General features: G+C 42.0%; 1 protein-coding gene across 9 annotated transcripts in view; it reads left to right on the top strand.

The window, feature by feature from the left end:
• FMNL2 (formin like 2) overlaps positions 1-15,177 on the top strand; it is a 289,350-nt gene that overhangs the window by 247,696 nt on the left and 26,477 nt on the right. For all 9 annotated transcript variants that reach the window (XM_057505574.1, XM_057505577.1, XM_057505579.1 and 6 more), the window contains 4 exons: positions 6,340-6,414; positions 10,217-10,327; positions 12,658-12,807; positions 14,533-14,634. In XM_057505574.1, the coding sequence (XP_057361557.1) occupies positions 6,340-6,414; positions 10,217-10,327; positions 12,658-12,807; positions 14,533-14,634 (438 nt within the window). The remainder of the gene's footprint in view (positions 1-6,339; positions 6,415-10,216; positions 10,328-12,657; positions 12,808-14,532; positions 14,635-15,177) is intronic.

Raw genomic sequence — 15,177 nt, 5'->3', positions numbered from 1 at the left:
AAACAGTCATCTGGATGCTTTGGTGGCAAAACATCTGGATATTTGGAAACATCTGGAAAAAGTGACTAAAGTTTTCACAGGGTGTTTAAAATCATGTGGACAAAACCTCTGGCTCATAATCAGATGTCTATCAGTCCAAGACTGATACGTTTTACTGATTTATGAAGGAGAGTTGAATGGATTGTAGCATATACTCAGTTGTATAGTTTTTTTTTTCATTAGTTTTATTTCAGTGTCATGAGATAAGGCTGTGTAAGTTTTAGAATGTTTCAACTCAATGACCATTTTTGCCTTTCAATCCCAAGATGACATGAGAGCCAGCAAAAGGTTGAAGTGATCTGTTTCTGTCATGGCAGCCATTTGGTGTCAATGCATGAAATGTCTAGTTACCTCAGGGGGAAAAGATCATGGACCCTGACAACCACTGAACACCCCAGAGAAGTGGTTTCCGCTGGCCCATCATGGTGCCCAGTAATCCTCAGACTGCTGGTGCTCTGGTAGAAGGTAAACGATGCTTTTCACCTAGGACTAACTATGCAAAAACTGTTTATTTCATGTGGCCCTGAAAAGAAAACAGAACTTTTGTTCCCAGGCAGGTCCCCAGAAGGGTCATCCAGTCAGCCATGATAGACTGGGCCTCTGAAACGGGGCCTTCCCGCAGGGAGCCGTGCGGGTCACAGGAGCCTATTGTGAGAAGAGAAAAAGAAAGTATTGAAGCAGGCGCCAGGCAACAGGGCAAGAAGGAAACACTTACGCAAGGGGCCTTTAATTTTTATGTAACTAACCCAGAAGCATATTTTATAGCCGCCTCCTAAGAGTCAGGCCTCAGTCTGGCTGCAGTCTTTGTGTGGTGCCCTGGGAGCCATTGCTGGGGGAAGCCAAAGACTGACACGACCTTGAAGGGGGACCCAGGGGTGGCTTGAAGGTCTTTGGTCTGTTCATTTCAACATCTGGTTAGCAAGATAATACTCTTTATTACAAGGCTTTTGTAAAATCTTTTTGTAAAACATCTTTTCTCCGCTTTAATTAGCCTCTAGGGAAATCGTCCCTTAACCTCTGTCCACCCTTGAGACATTTTAAGCCACTGCCTCTTTTTGCATCCAGGACCCCAGATTTATCCAAATAAAGGTTTGGGACACCATTCAGAAATGTCTTTCACAGATGCTGGAGAACAGAGTTGCGTTGTTTTTTTGGCAGGAGTTGTGCTTTTGCTTTATTTCTCCTTGAAGTGAAAATGTATCTTGTTTGTCCAGGGCGTGTCCCATTTTATCTGGGCTGGGTAAGATTTATCCACTTCCTGAGCGAGAGCCAGATGCCCCGGAACAGTTCCTCGGCCCCCACGGGCTTGGAACCCAGGGCCTGCCTAGCCGAGTGCATCCCTAAATTTGGTTTGTGTAGAGCTTGCAGTACAGTCATCTTGGGAATATCATGTTATATTGCCATTCCTAGATTAGAATTTTAGAGCTTCAAAATATGGAGTGAGAGGTTTTCAAACTTTTTTTCTTCCCAAAGAAATCTTACCAGGCAACTCAGTGTCATAAAGCAGAGCTGGATCAATGGGGATAGAAGTCCCAAGAACCATTCATATTTGTCCTTTTCCTTTTCCTGCCAAGCTCCATACCTTTGGAGCCCCCAAGGTGTTCCTCTTTAATTCTATGGCTTCCCAAAATAGGACTTGGAAACGAGCAATACTATCCAAGGCTCTCAAATTGATGGATGTGAAAATTGAAGTCTAGAGAACTTCACCAAACTGTCCAAGCTCATAGCAGGGCAGTGCCAGAGCCACGACTCACAGCCCGGGCTTTATGGTCTCCTGTGTAGTATTCCACATGGTCCTTTTCTGCCCTTATAGCCCCTCACCCCCATCAGTGTTAGAGCTTAAATGAGCAAAGAGGGGTGATGTGTTAGTACCCAGGGATGGGTGGCTGGGGGGCTGTATTAGCAGACTGAAGTCCGTGGTCCAGGATCCCAGGCTGAGCATTTTTGCTTTACACAGTGTTAATCAGGGTCGGTGAATGTCTTCACATAAGGCTGATACATGGATGATATAGACATGAAGATGCCCCCCCTGTGTACAGTAGAGTGCATGCTTTTCCAGAGCACATACTTGTATTTTTCTGTGGGTTGATTTAATTTCTGGGAGCCCTGGCTGCCAGCAGTGGCAGTCTAATTCCTGATGGAGTAGTCCAGTGCGCAAAAGGCCGCCTCCGGTCTGCTCGGCTCGGCTTTTCTGTGGCCGTGTCTCTTAATTTGCCCTCTACCCCACCTACTCCAGTGGCTACTTGTTACTCATAAAGGAAATCAGTGTCAAAGCTAGTGAGGGAGTGAGAAATACAGGTGAATATGAAAGTCAGGTAATAACAGGTTTCATTTGGAATAGATGACTTTTTACTTGGAAGTTTTCAGATCATATATTATCTGGCCTTTGCTGACATCTGGAAGTTATATGCAGCTATCTATAACGTGCAATAACATATCCATGGAAATATGCTCCTGGCTCTTATATATACTTTGATGAGGCCCTTGAGAGCATCCCCATGAAGGCGAATGTGTAGATTTTGAAAATAGCTGTGAATCAGTGTCTTGTTCCTTTCATCCTTGCCGATTTTCTAAAATGAGGCCTATTTCAAAGGAGAGAAGAGGTGCGTTCAGCTAAGATGGTCCTACTGAACCCAGTATGTGGGGGTGGTCCAGATGTTAGTCGTGCAAGCTCAGATGGCTTTCCTTTGATGTGGGACATGACTTTTACCAACCTTCTCCATGTGTATCTTCCCATTTCCTGTGGGATTGTGATATACACTTGCTTAATGATTGCTGAAGTAATATAGAAACAAGTGGGGTCTGGTTTGCATGCTTCCTTTGCTTCAGCAGGAATAAAGCGGGCCTCTCCGATTCATGCTCTTCCTATGGAACAATGTCAGAAAATACCGCCTGCATCCATTAGTTGAGACCAGCAGCAGAGCAGTCTGACTAACCCTTTACAGGGAGGGGCTTGGTGGAGGGGCCCTGCCAGTTCTCACAGCCGAGGAGGAGAGTGGCCAGTCATATGGTCCTCTGGAGGTTTCCTGAAGGTGGGCATCTGTGTGGGCAACACATCGTTCTGTGATTCAGCTTCTTTTCACCAAGTTCATGGCAGCTCTAAATTGGAAGATATTTAAGTCTGTTGTTTTTTTGAAGATTAAAGGTATCTCTCTGTTTCATGGCACATGTGCTTTCAGCATGGATTTGTCTGTTGACAGAATGAGGGATTTCTAAAGAAATGCATGTATTGAAGGCTCTCCCTAATGCCTATTTCAGTCCTGTCTCACAGGCTAGTACAATGATTTTTGGGCTCTTTACCGAGCATGAAATTAATCTAATATTGCTTGTTCTGGATTTGATGCCATCTCTTTTTATTAGCAGGCTATGTACAAGTAGTTTGTTTTGTTGCTGACCACACGTGCTCTCCTCAGCCATATAAAATCCATCTGCTCTAATGCCTGGACACAATCCCTGATTATTTGGGAATTACCTTATTCATTTTACCTGTGCAGGGGCAGTGGGCCAATCCTGCTGCATTTCTATGATACCCAGTTGTAATAACTCTGCCCCTTTACTGTGTTGGTGAGTTGGGAGTTAATGATCTAGGTATCTCGTTTACAGTCGGTAGTCAAAGAGTCTGAGGATTTAATCTGCTAGTCTATATACTATGTAAGCCACTGGTTCCACAGTGCTGGTTCAGTGGCCATGAGTACTTAAACACAGATTCCTAGTTCCATGGTGGAGATTCTCATTCCATATGTCTTGATTTAGATCCCTAGGAATCTGCCATTTTTAGAACTTTCATGAAGATTCTGGTGTTTGGACATCAAGTGTATGCCCTATGTAAGGATTATAGTTTTTAATAATGACATTTTTCATCTCTGTTGAAGATAATTCTGGAATATGTTAACTGTCTTCAGTCTTCAATGGAATACGATGATCTGAACATTCTGGGCTATACTGGAGAAGGAACATCAGGCTGGCCATTGGGTATCTAGCCTCTGTGTTGACCTTTCATCAACTTAGTGATATTTGATCTATCTGGGTGTCAGTCCCATTCATAAATTGAGAGTTCTAGATTAGCTAAGGAACTTTCCAGATTTCTGAGATCCTTTAATTTGAGGTGCTTTGGTCTTATAGGCATTGTATTCATCATCACTGTTCATTGATGGCTGTTGCCTCTTTGAGTTCAGCGAGTGCCCAGCTGCTCAGCAGAACATTCAAAACAGCGTGGTTCGCAGAGAGCTGGTGGCTGTCCACAGATCCAAGATGTCTTCTCTTCCATTCTCCTGCCACTGCCAGCCTCCCAGAACAGATTGAAGTAAACTACTACCCTGAGGAGAAAAGTTCTTATGTTGGGGTTTCTCTTAAAGAAAATTCAGGTTATAATTCTGACGTTTTCCATTATGAAGCCTTGGCCGTTTTTACCCAGGGGCCCTTTTTGCAGCCTAGGGACACTGTGCCTTTGGGCACAAGATGTGACTAATGTCATAGTCTAGGCAGCTGGGCTTGTTCTGCTAACCCTCTTCAACAAACCTTTTGTTTCCAGAAACTTGCTGCATATCCTCTCAAGGGGTCTGGTGGGGCCAGAGACAGAACACACATCCCTTTAAGTCACTGGTTCTCAGCCTTTGTGGAACATCAAGATGGTCTGTAGAGCTTCATAAATTGTGCATGTCTGTGGCACCCCAGCCCTGCCCGCGCCTGCTAAATCAGGCTCTCTAGGGTGGGATTGGACACGTGTGTTTTTTAAAGGCACTATTTTAAACTGCACCTTCTGGAGCCTCCTCCCATCCTCTAGACGAGGCCCATGCCCTGTTCCTTCTGTAATTAGTTTTTGTTAAGGCAGATGTAGATAAATGGAGAGTTGTCATTAGAATACGGAAAACTGTGGTCTGCATCTGTTGAGAAATTAAGTTGCTCTGAGATAAGAAGGCCCGCAGAGGCTTAAGGCTGTTCGCCTTCACCGTCCTAGCACACAGTTTAGGCACAGAAACCACCACTAAAGCTTCACTCCTGGCACCCTCTGCAGTGGTCTGATGGTTCTTGTTTCATCAGCATGATGGAGATTAGTAAGTCACTCATTAAGTGTGTTTTAACACAATTACTCATTTAGCCTTTATTCAGTGCAGTTCTACAAATATTAGAATTTACAATGTGCTGAGCATTGTCTAGATGCTGAGGACAGAGTAGGGAACAAAACAGAATTGCTGTCTTCATGAGACTTCTCTTCACTGAAATATATGTATTCACATGGAATTTAACGTGATGGAATTACCTGGCTGCATTATAGCATTATGAAATATCATTTTAGGAGAATTCTTCAGGACTACAGTGTATATGCCTAAGGACACCAGTGAAATCAGAACATTTATTTAAGCATGTAAAACCTGCATTAAATTTGCAAAATGTTAAGAGCAGAGACTGTGTCTTACTAACACAACATATAGCCCATAGGTGGTGAGGTAATATTTTCTGAGGACAGCATGAATAAACCAGTAGGCTCCCAAAAAAGCAGCCAAGGACACTGGCAGAATTAAAGTTTCTCCTTTGATTTTTGGGCTAAGTCACCAGAAGGTTATTATTTGGTATGAATCTTTCTTTGACTCTGTTTTTAACTCTATGTGTTTAATTTCATGTATATGTGGATACTTTGGGGCCATGGGGTACACAGTGTTGTATCTGCTTATTTCACCTGTTCAATGAGAGCCTTAATTTGAGCTGAATGCTTATGTTTTAGACCTCAGAGGTGCTACTTCATAGATTACTACAATTTCTGTACTCAAAGTTGAAAGGGTTAATATGGCTCCCCAAAGTACCTGCTTTACTTCTGTGTTGTAGTTTGTGAACTAAAGTTATTTTATTCAGTTAGACATAATAGAAACATTTTCAATCTTTTTCAATGAATTTAAGTACTAAGTTATCCAAATCTCTTAGCATGTCTATTTTAAAAGTGCTTTTATACAAAGGAAAACAGTGGATTTTGATTTTGTTCTTTTTACCATAAGCAACATTCTGGGATTCTGATGTAGGCTAGAAAATTGCCAGGACTGCAAAGACAACCAGTGAAAGAAGAGCACATTTGATGCAGATTTCCAAATATCAAGAGAACATGTAAGAAACCAAGGATCAACTTTTGATCCTGGCTCATGTTGCTGCTTTTGTGAGTTCACTAACTTTGAAGAGAAGTAAACAGTGTTGAGAGAGGAAAAAGAAAGATATTCTGGAAATAATTTTTTAAGGCTAGACTTTCTGCATCTAATTTTAGAGTGCTTATGTTTGGAATTTCACATGCATGATGAAAACGTGTGTTTTCAGGTTTGCGGAGAGAAACAGCGCTTTGAGAAGTTGATGGAACACTTCAGGAATGAAGACAATAACATAGATTTTATGGTGAGTTATTTCAGTACTACATTCAATAAGGGAAACTGAGTTTCAGTACTTTTTTCCTAAATCCATTTAAATGTATGTCTGTATTGTATGTGTGTATGTATATATATATGCATGTAAATGTTACAAAGGTCGGGGAACTGAACATAATATGCTAAAGATCCAATCTAGAGTGTCCTTAATCTATGTTTTCCCTTCCTGCATTTATTAAGTTTTATTCCTTACATACACTCTATAGTAAAGACCAAAAGTACTTTAATTTTTACAGCAAATAAAGGGTGAAGCCATGCATTTGGGAAAAGGCAGCTAGCTCCTCTTGCAAATTCCCGTAGTTGCCATCCTTAGCTATTAATAATGCTGCGTCGGAATCCTGAAGATAGAGACCAAACATCTGGACCACTGTATTTTGCCTTTTGCGCATCTCAGCCAGCACCCTTCCCCAGAGTATATTCTCAAAGACTAAAGTGCTTCAGTGTGTAGAACTGATTGTTTGTATCCCCCATATTAGTGGAGAGCAGTGATTATTTTTCTTCCTCTTCTCTGCCATAGTAATTCTGTGTGGGCCTAATCATACTACAGGCCTCCTTGGCAGGGAGGATCATGCACGTGCAAGAACATGTGGGGAGGCAGCAGGACCATCATCTTTAGGTATGAACAATGAAAGGAGGTTGAGATATGTAATCATGGACTGAAGATGCAATCTACTGGAGAGAATTTCCTGAGACATATTACCCTAGAGCACAGACAGATATGCAGGCTTTCCTTAACTGAATGTAGCTGACCATGGGAACTCTTAGCTTGGCTCAATCTCCCTGATCTCTTCTAGCCTGGAGCAGAAATCTCAATCAGTTCTTACATTGCTGAGTCTTCTAAAACCTGTGCTTAGGATGCCGGGCAAAGTTTTCAATTGCTTCAGTGTCTGCAAAGCATGAAACACAGCTTTGCAGATTTCTAGCCCTTTTATATGAAAATTTTTCTGGGGTCCTCACATTTTATACACATCCTAGCCCTCAACCTCTTCCAAAATCAGTAAGATGAAATCCTTTATAGAGAAGCTCTTCTGTTCCATAAAGCATATTATTTGCTTTTTAAAAAGGGTTTAAATAAAAAGTGAAACAAGGAATACTTCCACACTGACTTTTAAATTCTTATTAGGATTTTTGCAGTGGTTAAAGCTAGTGTTTGCACTGGTCGTGAAGGTATAAAGATACCACATGCTGGCTCACCCTATCAGTTTCTTCCCTCTGCTTTCATAGGGGGAACCTGTTTGCTCCCCTAACTGAGGTTGCAAACCGGACACTTCCAGGCTGAAGCCAACCTACCAGCTTGTGAATTTAGTCTGACAGTAATGTTCCACCATAAGAAAATAAAGAAATTGGGCATTAAAATACAGATTTCTGGTTTTCTTAAAGCTGAAAATTTCTGATAACATGAGGCCCCTGTCCTTGCAGAGTATTAGCTGCTCGAGCCAAGTAGCCCCTATTTTTTAGTCTGAGATAACCTTTTCCAGTTCATCGTAGTCCACACCATTCTCTACTGTATTACACATGGCCCGCTTCACTCATTTGTCATGCCTGCTGGATCTCTGTTCTGTGAGTTTCTGTGGAAATTATATGGAGCCCTTTAAAATGCCTGCAGTATTTACAAACGAGAGCGCATTTCTTGTCAGTTCATTGATTTACTGGTCATGCCTGGGGGAAGCTTATTTAGAGGCTGCTAGTGTGCAGGTACTTGTGTGCAACTCAAGTGTCACTTAGGAAAAAGTTGCTACTTAGACATATAAAACTCAGCAAATCATTTAGACTTGCTTTCAGAAGTGAAACGGAAAGGTGCAGGAATCCAACCATATGTTCCCTCCAGAAAATGAGGCTTTTCACAAACTGTCAAGGGAATGCAAGTAAGCAGCACAAACTCCTACTAAACAACATATTCCTCATAAAATATAACAGATTTTTCTAAAGTAGCATAAGAGTTTTTTCTGTATTTTTTTATGGACAAAAGGGAAAAAAAATGACAAAATCTTTTTTAGTTCACAAACCATAGAACCTGAAGTAGTTTTCCAGTGAATTTCAATAGAGTGCCCTGGTAACCCAGAGAGTTTACACATCTCCCAGTGATATCCCACTTATAACATGTACTCAAAGAAGGCTCTAACTAAAAAAAAATAATAAATATAAAAAAGATAAAAAGAAATTGGATTTAGAAGAGAGGAGTAAAGCAGTTTTCAGAGTAACTGTGAATCTGGGTCCCTCAGTCATTTTACCCCTTTGCAGGAGACTGTTTAACCTTAGAGGGAAAGCATTAGTAAGATATTTTCACCGTAAATGAAAAACTATCACTGTTAGAAGTAAAATAAATGTGTGGGACTCTATTCTACCATTTACCGAACTGGGGTCTTGTTTTCTCTGTGGCACGTCTTAGGGCCACTGATGCAGGCGTAGGGAGAAAACAGTAAATCCAAGGTTCTCCTGGAATGGAAACTGGTTGATTGTTTCAAAGGGAAAGATGGGTCAAAGATCCTGTTATGATCCTGCTGGTGTGGTGAAATTTTAGAAGCGATTATCCTGTGGTGCAATTGTAGGTGATTTATATGTTCTTCTTTGTAATAACTTTCCCATTTTCTACAACATACATGTAATAACTAACACACAGTTTGTTTTATATACTTCTAAGACTTAATTTAATTTTTTAAAAATATTAGTTTCAGGTGTACAACATAGTGATTTGACAATTATATACATTTAAAATGTTCACACACAGTATATGTAGTTACTCTCTGTCACCACACAAAGTTGTTACAATATTATTGACTATAATCCTCATGCTGTACTTTTTCATCCCCATGACTTAGAGAGGTACAAACTTCCAATTATAAAGTAACTATCTCCTTCACCTATAAGACTAAAAATAGCTTTAGTGACCTATAATTAATGTGCCATCCAATGCTCCCATTTGAAGTGTACAATTCAGCATAATTTTAATATATTTGCAGGGTTGTACAGCCCTCACTGCAATCTAATTTGGAATATCTTGTCACCCTAAAAACATCTCTGTACCCATCAGCAGTCACTACCCATTTTTTTGCTCACCAGTCCTGCACAACTACTAATGTACTTTCAGTATCTATAGATTTGCCTATTCTGGGTATTTCATGTACTACAATCATAATATATAGGTTTTTTATTCTGACTTTTTTCATTTAGCATAATATTTTCACATTCTTCCATGTTGTAACATATCAGTACTTCATTTCTTTTTGTTGTTATGTAATAGTCCATTGTATGGACATACCACATTTTTTAAATCCATCATTTGATGAACATTGTTTTTTTTTTCCCCACTTTTTCACTATTTTAAGTAATGCTACTGTGAATATTTATGTGTAAGTTTTCATATGGAGGTATTTTTCCATTTCTCCTAGTTAATTACCTAGACACAGGATTGCTGAATCAACTCTGTATTTAGCATATTGAAGAACTGTGAAACTTTTCCAAGTGGCTGCACTATTTTACATGCCCACCAATAATGGATGAGGGTTCCAATTTTTCCACATCCTTGTCAACACTTGTTATTGTCTTTCTTTTTGATGATAGCCATCCTAGTGAATGTGAAATAATATCTTATTGTGGTACCTCTCTGACTTTTGAATTTTAAAAATTATATAATATTTTTAAAGACCTAGTGAAGTGAAGGAAAAGAAAATTGGTAAGTAAGCTGAGATTTGTGAAATGGAAAGCATCTGCCTGCAAATAAACAGAAAACCAGTTTTCTGGAGCCACCTAACCCTTTGGCAATTTCATTTCAGGTGGCCTCTATGCAGTTTATTAATATTGTAGTCCATTCAGTAGAAGACATGAATTTCAGAGTTCACCTCCAATATGAATTTACCAAGTTAGGCCTGGATGAATACTTGGATGTAAGTATAACCTTTGGCTCCAGTGTGAGACTTGATTTATTGCTCACCACTTGCACTGTGACTAATGCTCACTTAAAGCTCTTTGCGGTCAATACTGTAGCACCAGTTAAATGGAACCAATCTGAGTAATGCAGTTGGCCGGAGAAACTGGATTCTTGCATAGCTCCTGGGACCTTAGGCTGTCTTCTGTCAGTTGCCTTTCAGTCTTAGATAGCTGCTTGAGGCCCTGCTGCAGGTGTCCTCTGCCTTTGAGCTCCATGTGGATCAAGTCGCACTGAGCCCTTCACCTGGGCTGTTGAGCAATCACATTCTTGGTTACTCTGGGGACGCCATCTGGGCAGGGCAAGTCAAACTAAGAGTGCTCTAGAGTGCTGCATAAATACTTAGAGCATACAAAAGTTAATGAAGAAATGGACACTAGAGACTTCCTCATGTAACTTAAACTCTGCTTGAATTGTGGCTTTAGAAGTTCTACTTTTAATTTCTGAGAGAAGGGGGACTTTGGTTTCATTTTCTATTGCTCCCTTATAGAAATGCTCAGCCAGTTCCCTCAAGTTCTTCAGCTCAGAAACCAAAAGTTGATGTGAAAACTGTGGCTGGACTTGCGTGGCTAAGTGTGCACAGGGTACACCTTGTCCTCTGACTCCTGGGAAGTCTTGCTTTCTCTCCATATAGGAATGGTCCTCTTGAATTTGGAAGACCACTAGTGATTGGGAAGGAATTGCTGACCTCAATTGCAAATCTGTGTCTAGCTATGAAGAAAACAGAAGTACTTACCCTGGATATCTCTAGAATTCAGTGGCCCCCTTGACTTGGGGTGGCAGAACCAGGGAATTATGCAGACTGTGCCCTCAGGTTATTGTGAGGCACAGTCAGAGAACTGCTTGCTCTCAAGCTGCTGGCCTGACATGTCAGAGCGGCCCGGCGGCCCCTGGTAGGCTGGCTTGATTCATGTCTGAAGACCCCACAGGGAGAGGTGTGATAGATTTCCATTACAAGGTGGTTTGAATTGTTTTCCTGTTTGAAGGCCCACTAATATCATTGACAGGATATTGTATTGAAAGGTTTTTTGTTTTGTTTTGAGATGAAGGTTTGTGGCAGTATTTGAACAAAGGTTGGGTGTATAGATTTCTAATGGTGTTCTGGGTCCAGTTTTGTGATGGCCTCGCAGCGCTCGCTCTCGGTTCCAGGCTACGATGTTGGCAGCAATACGTCAGTCTGTGCCCGGTACTCTCTGTGGGTTTTGTGAACAGTCCCACTGAGCTACTTCTCCATTTTTCTTTCCAATCTTGGCCTGTTTCAGTTCTGACTCCTAAACTAAGAGGGAACCTAGTTTTAGAACTATGTTCTGAACAAGATTGAGTTGTAAAATTCCAGATTAGACGTAGGGGAAAATCCATTTTCCTGAGAATTTATGTATAGCAGAACTTCTCTTAAAAATTTACTTTTTGAAAACTCTGTGTTTCCTTGACTTGTCTGCTGGCCCTGGACTCTGATAGAGGTGGTTAGAAGAATAATAACATAAGCATATAATATATAAGTGCTTCATTCACTTATAAAAGCCCTGGCTTGTATGTAGCCATTGATTTGTTCAATAGATGTTTATTGGTGTCATCCAGGTGTTGGTGTTTTTCCAGCTACTCATCTGTTAACCAGGGAAAGTCATGACTTACGTTGCTTGTAAGGATGATTTGCTGATTTACTTGATCTCTGATTTCAGCTCAGAGCTTGCTGGCTTCCTTCAGGATGCCTGGCCCTGGGAAGTGATGAATGGGGGATAGCCTCCTGACCTGTGCTTTGGGGGAGCTGGGACAGTGTCTTAGGGAAGTAATCATGCAGGGTGGGGGTTCTAGCAACTTGTGCTAAATAAGGCCCAGGCCTACTATACTCTCTCAGTGTCTTCCCTGCCTCCCACCTAACCCTGTCCCCCAGCTGGAACTGCCATCGCTGCCCAGGCAAAATATCCCTACTCCAGCCTCTACACACAGATCAACCTCAAGTTTTATGTTACCTGTGGCTGTTCCCTTTTGAAGCTGCTTTTACTTTTTCTAGTGTCCTGGTTTCACCTGTATGAAAATGTTTTAGATTGGAATGTATCTACATGGAGAATATATCTGTAGGAAGAATCAGGGAGGAGATGAGTGTAAATTTGGGAAGGAGTATTCACCAGAAAGTAATCTGAAGAACATCTTGTCACTCCGTAATTCTCTTAAGGAGGAGGACACATCCAACCCTCTCTCGGAAAAGACTTACACAAACGTGTAGGCTGTTGGGTGATCATGTTTGATTTCCACGGATAAGCTAACACCACATCGCACTTTGATTTTTAGAAGCTGAAGCACACGGAGAGCGACAAGCTGCAGGTTCAGATACAGGCTTACCTGGACAACGTGTTTGATGTGGGAGCCCTGCTGGAAGATGCCGAAACCAAGAACGCAGCCCTGGAGAGGGTGGAAGAACTGGAGGAAAACATCTCTCATGTAATTATATCTCAGAAAAGGAACAACTGCTTCTGTTTCAACTGGGTGCAAAGCAGAACGAACACCAGCTCTCACGGCAGTAAATGGAAGGGTTTGGAGCGTAGGCCTGGGCTCGCCTGAGAGCTTTCAGAAGCCATTCTGGGGTGGGGGTGGGGGGTCTTCCAAAGAAGGCAGGTGTGCTCCCTAAAGCTAAGTGGGATCTCTTGCCTTGCCTCTTGGCTCACTGCTCAGTTCCTGCCAAGTCCAGATTTCCTGTCCTGCCTCTAGGAACAGGAGAGTTAGATAATGGGCATTACCTGGAGGGAGATGAAACTCAAATTTGTGAACCTGGCCTGAGGTGAAGAAGTACCTTCTTCTGAATATAAGTCTTACACCAAATGTGCCCACACAGACCCATTGACAGGGTGATCTGGTGTCTTCACGACGCTTGTCTGCACATTCCTGCCTTATGGTCACTCAAGGTTTAAACAGATTCATTTCAACAACATGCATTTTCAAGCAGATCAGAAAGCTTCCCTTTATATCCTCTTCTTTGAAGAAGTCTCCTCCCAGTATAACATCAGCTCTGTGAGGAGGCGGGCTTGTTTTCCTTGGAGGCATTTTTCTGGTCTCAGACCAAATTGAATATGAGTCCAAAGCCTTTCAGAGATGGTTCATCTGTTTACCCATTAAGCAAATATTTTTTTATATCACAAGGCTGAACAGAAAAGTGGTGCTTCTTAAAAACCCAAGCACTGTGAAGACCAAATTCTTAGGGACTCTGAGTGACAGTCTCCTTGATTGCAAGTGAATTGCCTCTTTTTTTGAGGGCTGTTATTTTCCCCTTTGAACAGTCCATTTATTTTCCTCTGCATTTTCTTAGTTAAGAGCATTGCCTATGCTTAATGTCTTCCATTTCTCCCATCACTCTGAAAATGGGCATCTTCATGGCTTGAGAGTAAGCCGGTGGGGCAGCCAACCCCCTTCCCGTTGGGAGTGCTCCCTGGCTCGGAGGGCATGTACAGGCCCAGCGTTTCTTCTCTTAAAAGATGTGCATCATATTCTGAACCTGGTCAGCGTTACTCTCCACTCTCCCGCTCACCTTGCTTCCCCGATTGTCTTAACTCATCATCATTTTCAGGTAGAGGTGAGAAATCAGAAGTTTCTGTTTTAGAGCCGTATGGGAAAAGCAGTGATTTAACATGTGCCCCCCCCCCCCCATCTTTCTCTTGAAGCTCCAGCCAGCATTGTGTGACCACACATACTCGTGTAATCCTGTTCGTTTGAACTGCTCCTCCAGAATTGAACTTATTATTTGGGTAGTTTGGGTCAAAACAAGCAGTAGTATTTTTTCCACTAGTTACTTAGAATAACAGAACCAAGTTTTCCGGATCAACAATTTTTAAAAGCTTTCGTCTAAGGGCCCTTTCCCGGGGAGGGAAGAGTTGAATTCCCTGCTCCTGACCTCCTGTTCTCTGTGCCAGCACTGCAGAAATGGAGGGAGACGCGCTGCATGTCGGAACACTAGACGTATGGGTTTCATTAAGGATCACATGTGCATTATTCCTGTTAGAAGCAAATATGTACCCAGAACCGTGTGATGAATATTAATGTTTCCAGAAAGCATCTTGTGGAACCCGTGCAGGACACTCCTGGACCCCTAATGGTCTTTGAGCTACACTTTCTGAGGACCTCCTGATTAGAATGATTCTGTGTTGTGATGGTCTCTCTTTCAAAACTTTGCAGTTGTCTGAAAAACTGCAAGACACAGAGAATGAAGCCATGTCTAAGATCGTGGAACTGGAAAAGCAGCTCATGCAGAGGAACAAGGAGCTGGACGTTGTTCGAGTAAGTGGGATGATGACAGCCACCCGTATGAGCACCGCAGGGAATGGGCTGCAGCCCCAGGCTAGTAGGGCACGGGGTGCATTCATGCTGGAGGAATGAATGCATCCATACAGCGGATGGACTGGACCCATTTCAGAGGCAATACTCAAATGAACAGTACCCGTAGCTAGGGTAGGTGCAAACACGTGTGTGCAGTCAGACGCCGGGGGTTTGGTACTTCCCTAGCGCAGGTTTTGGGAGTAACACTGTTTTCCCATCTGGATGAGCCTGAGTTGATTCTGTGCATCACCCATTTGGTTGGAAATAAAAACATGGCATGTATTTAATTCATGCCACTTATTTTTATTAGGTCTTGGATGTCTTTGTTTCTACTTTAAACCACAATTGGTGGTTGCCATGGAAACAGTGAAATCACACCATCGGCAGGACCTAATGGCATTCACCAAAAAAAAACACAAGTGGTCGGGGCACACAGTGAAACCAATCCATTTTATCACCAGATAATCCCAGCTCTTTTATTTGGTCTTAGTATGGTTTTACCTT

The sequence above is a fragment of the Manis pentadactyla genome, chromosome 8 (assembly GCF_030020395.1).
Source record: "Manis pentadactyla isolate mManPen7 chromosome 8, mManPen7.hap1, whole genome shotgun sequence".
Classification (NCBI taxonomy): Eukaryota; Metazoa; Chordata; class Mammalia; order Pholidota; family Manidae; genus Manis; species Manis pentadactyla.
This window is presented reverse-complemented; position numbering and strand designations above follow the sequence as displayed.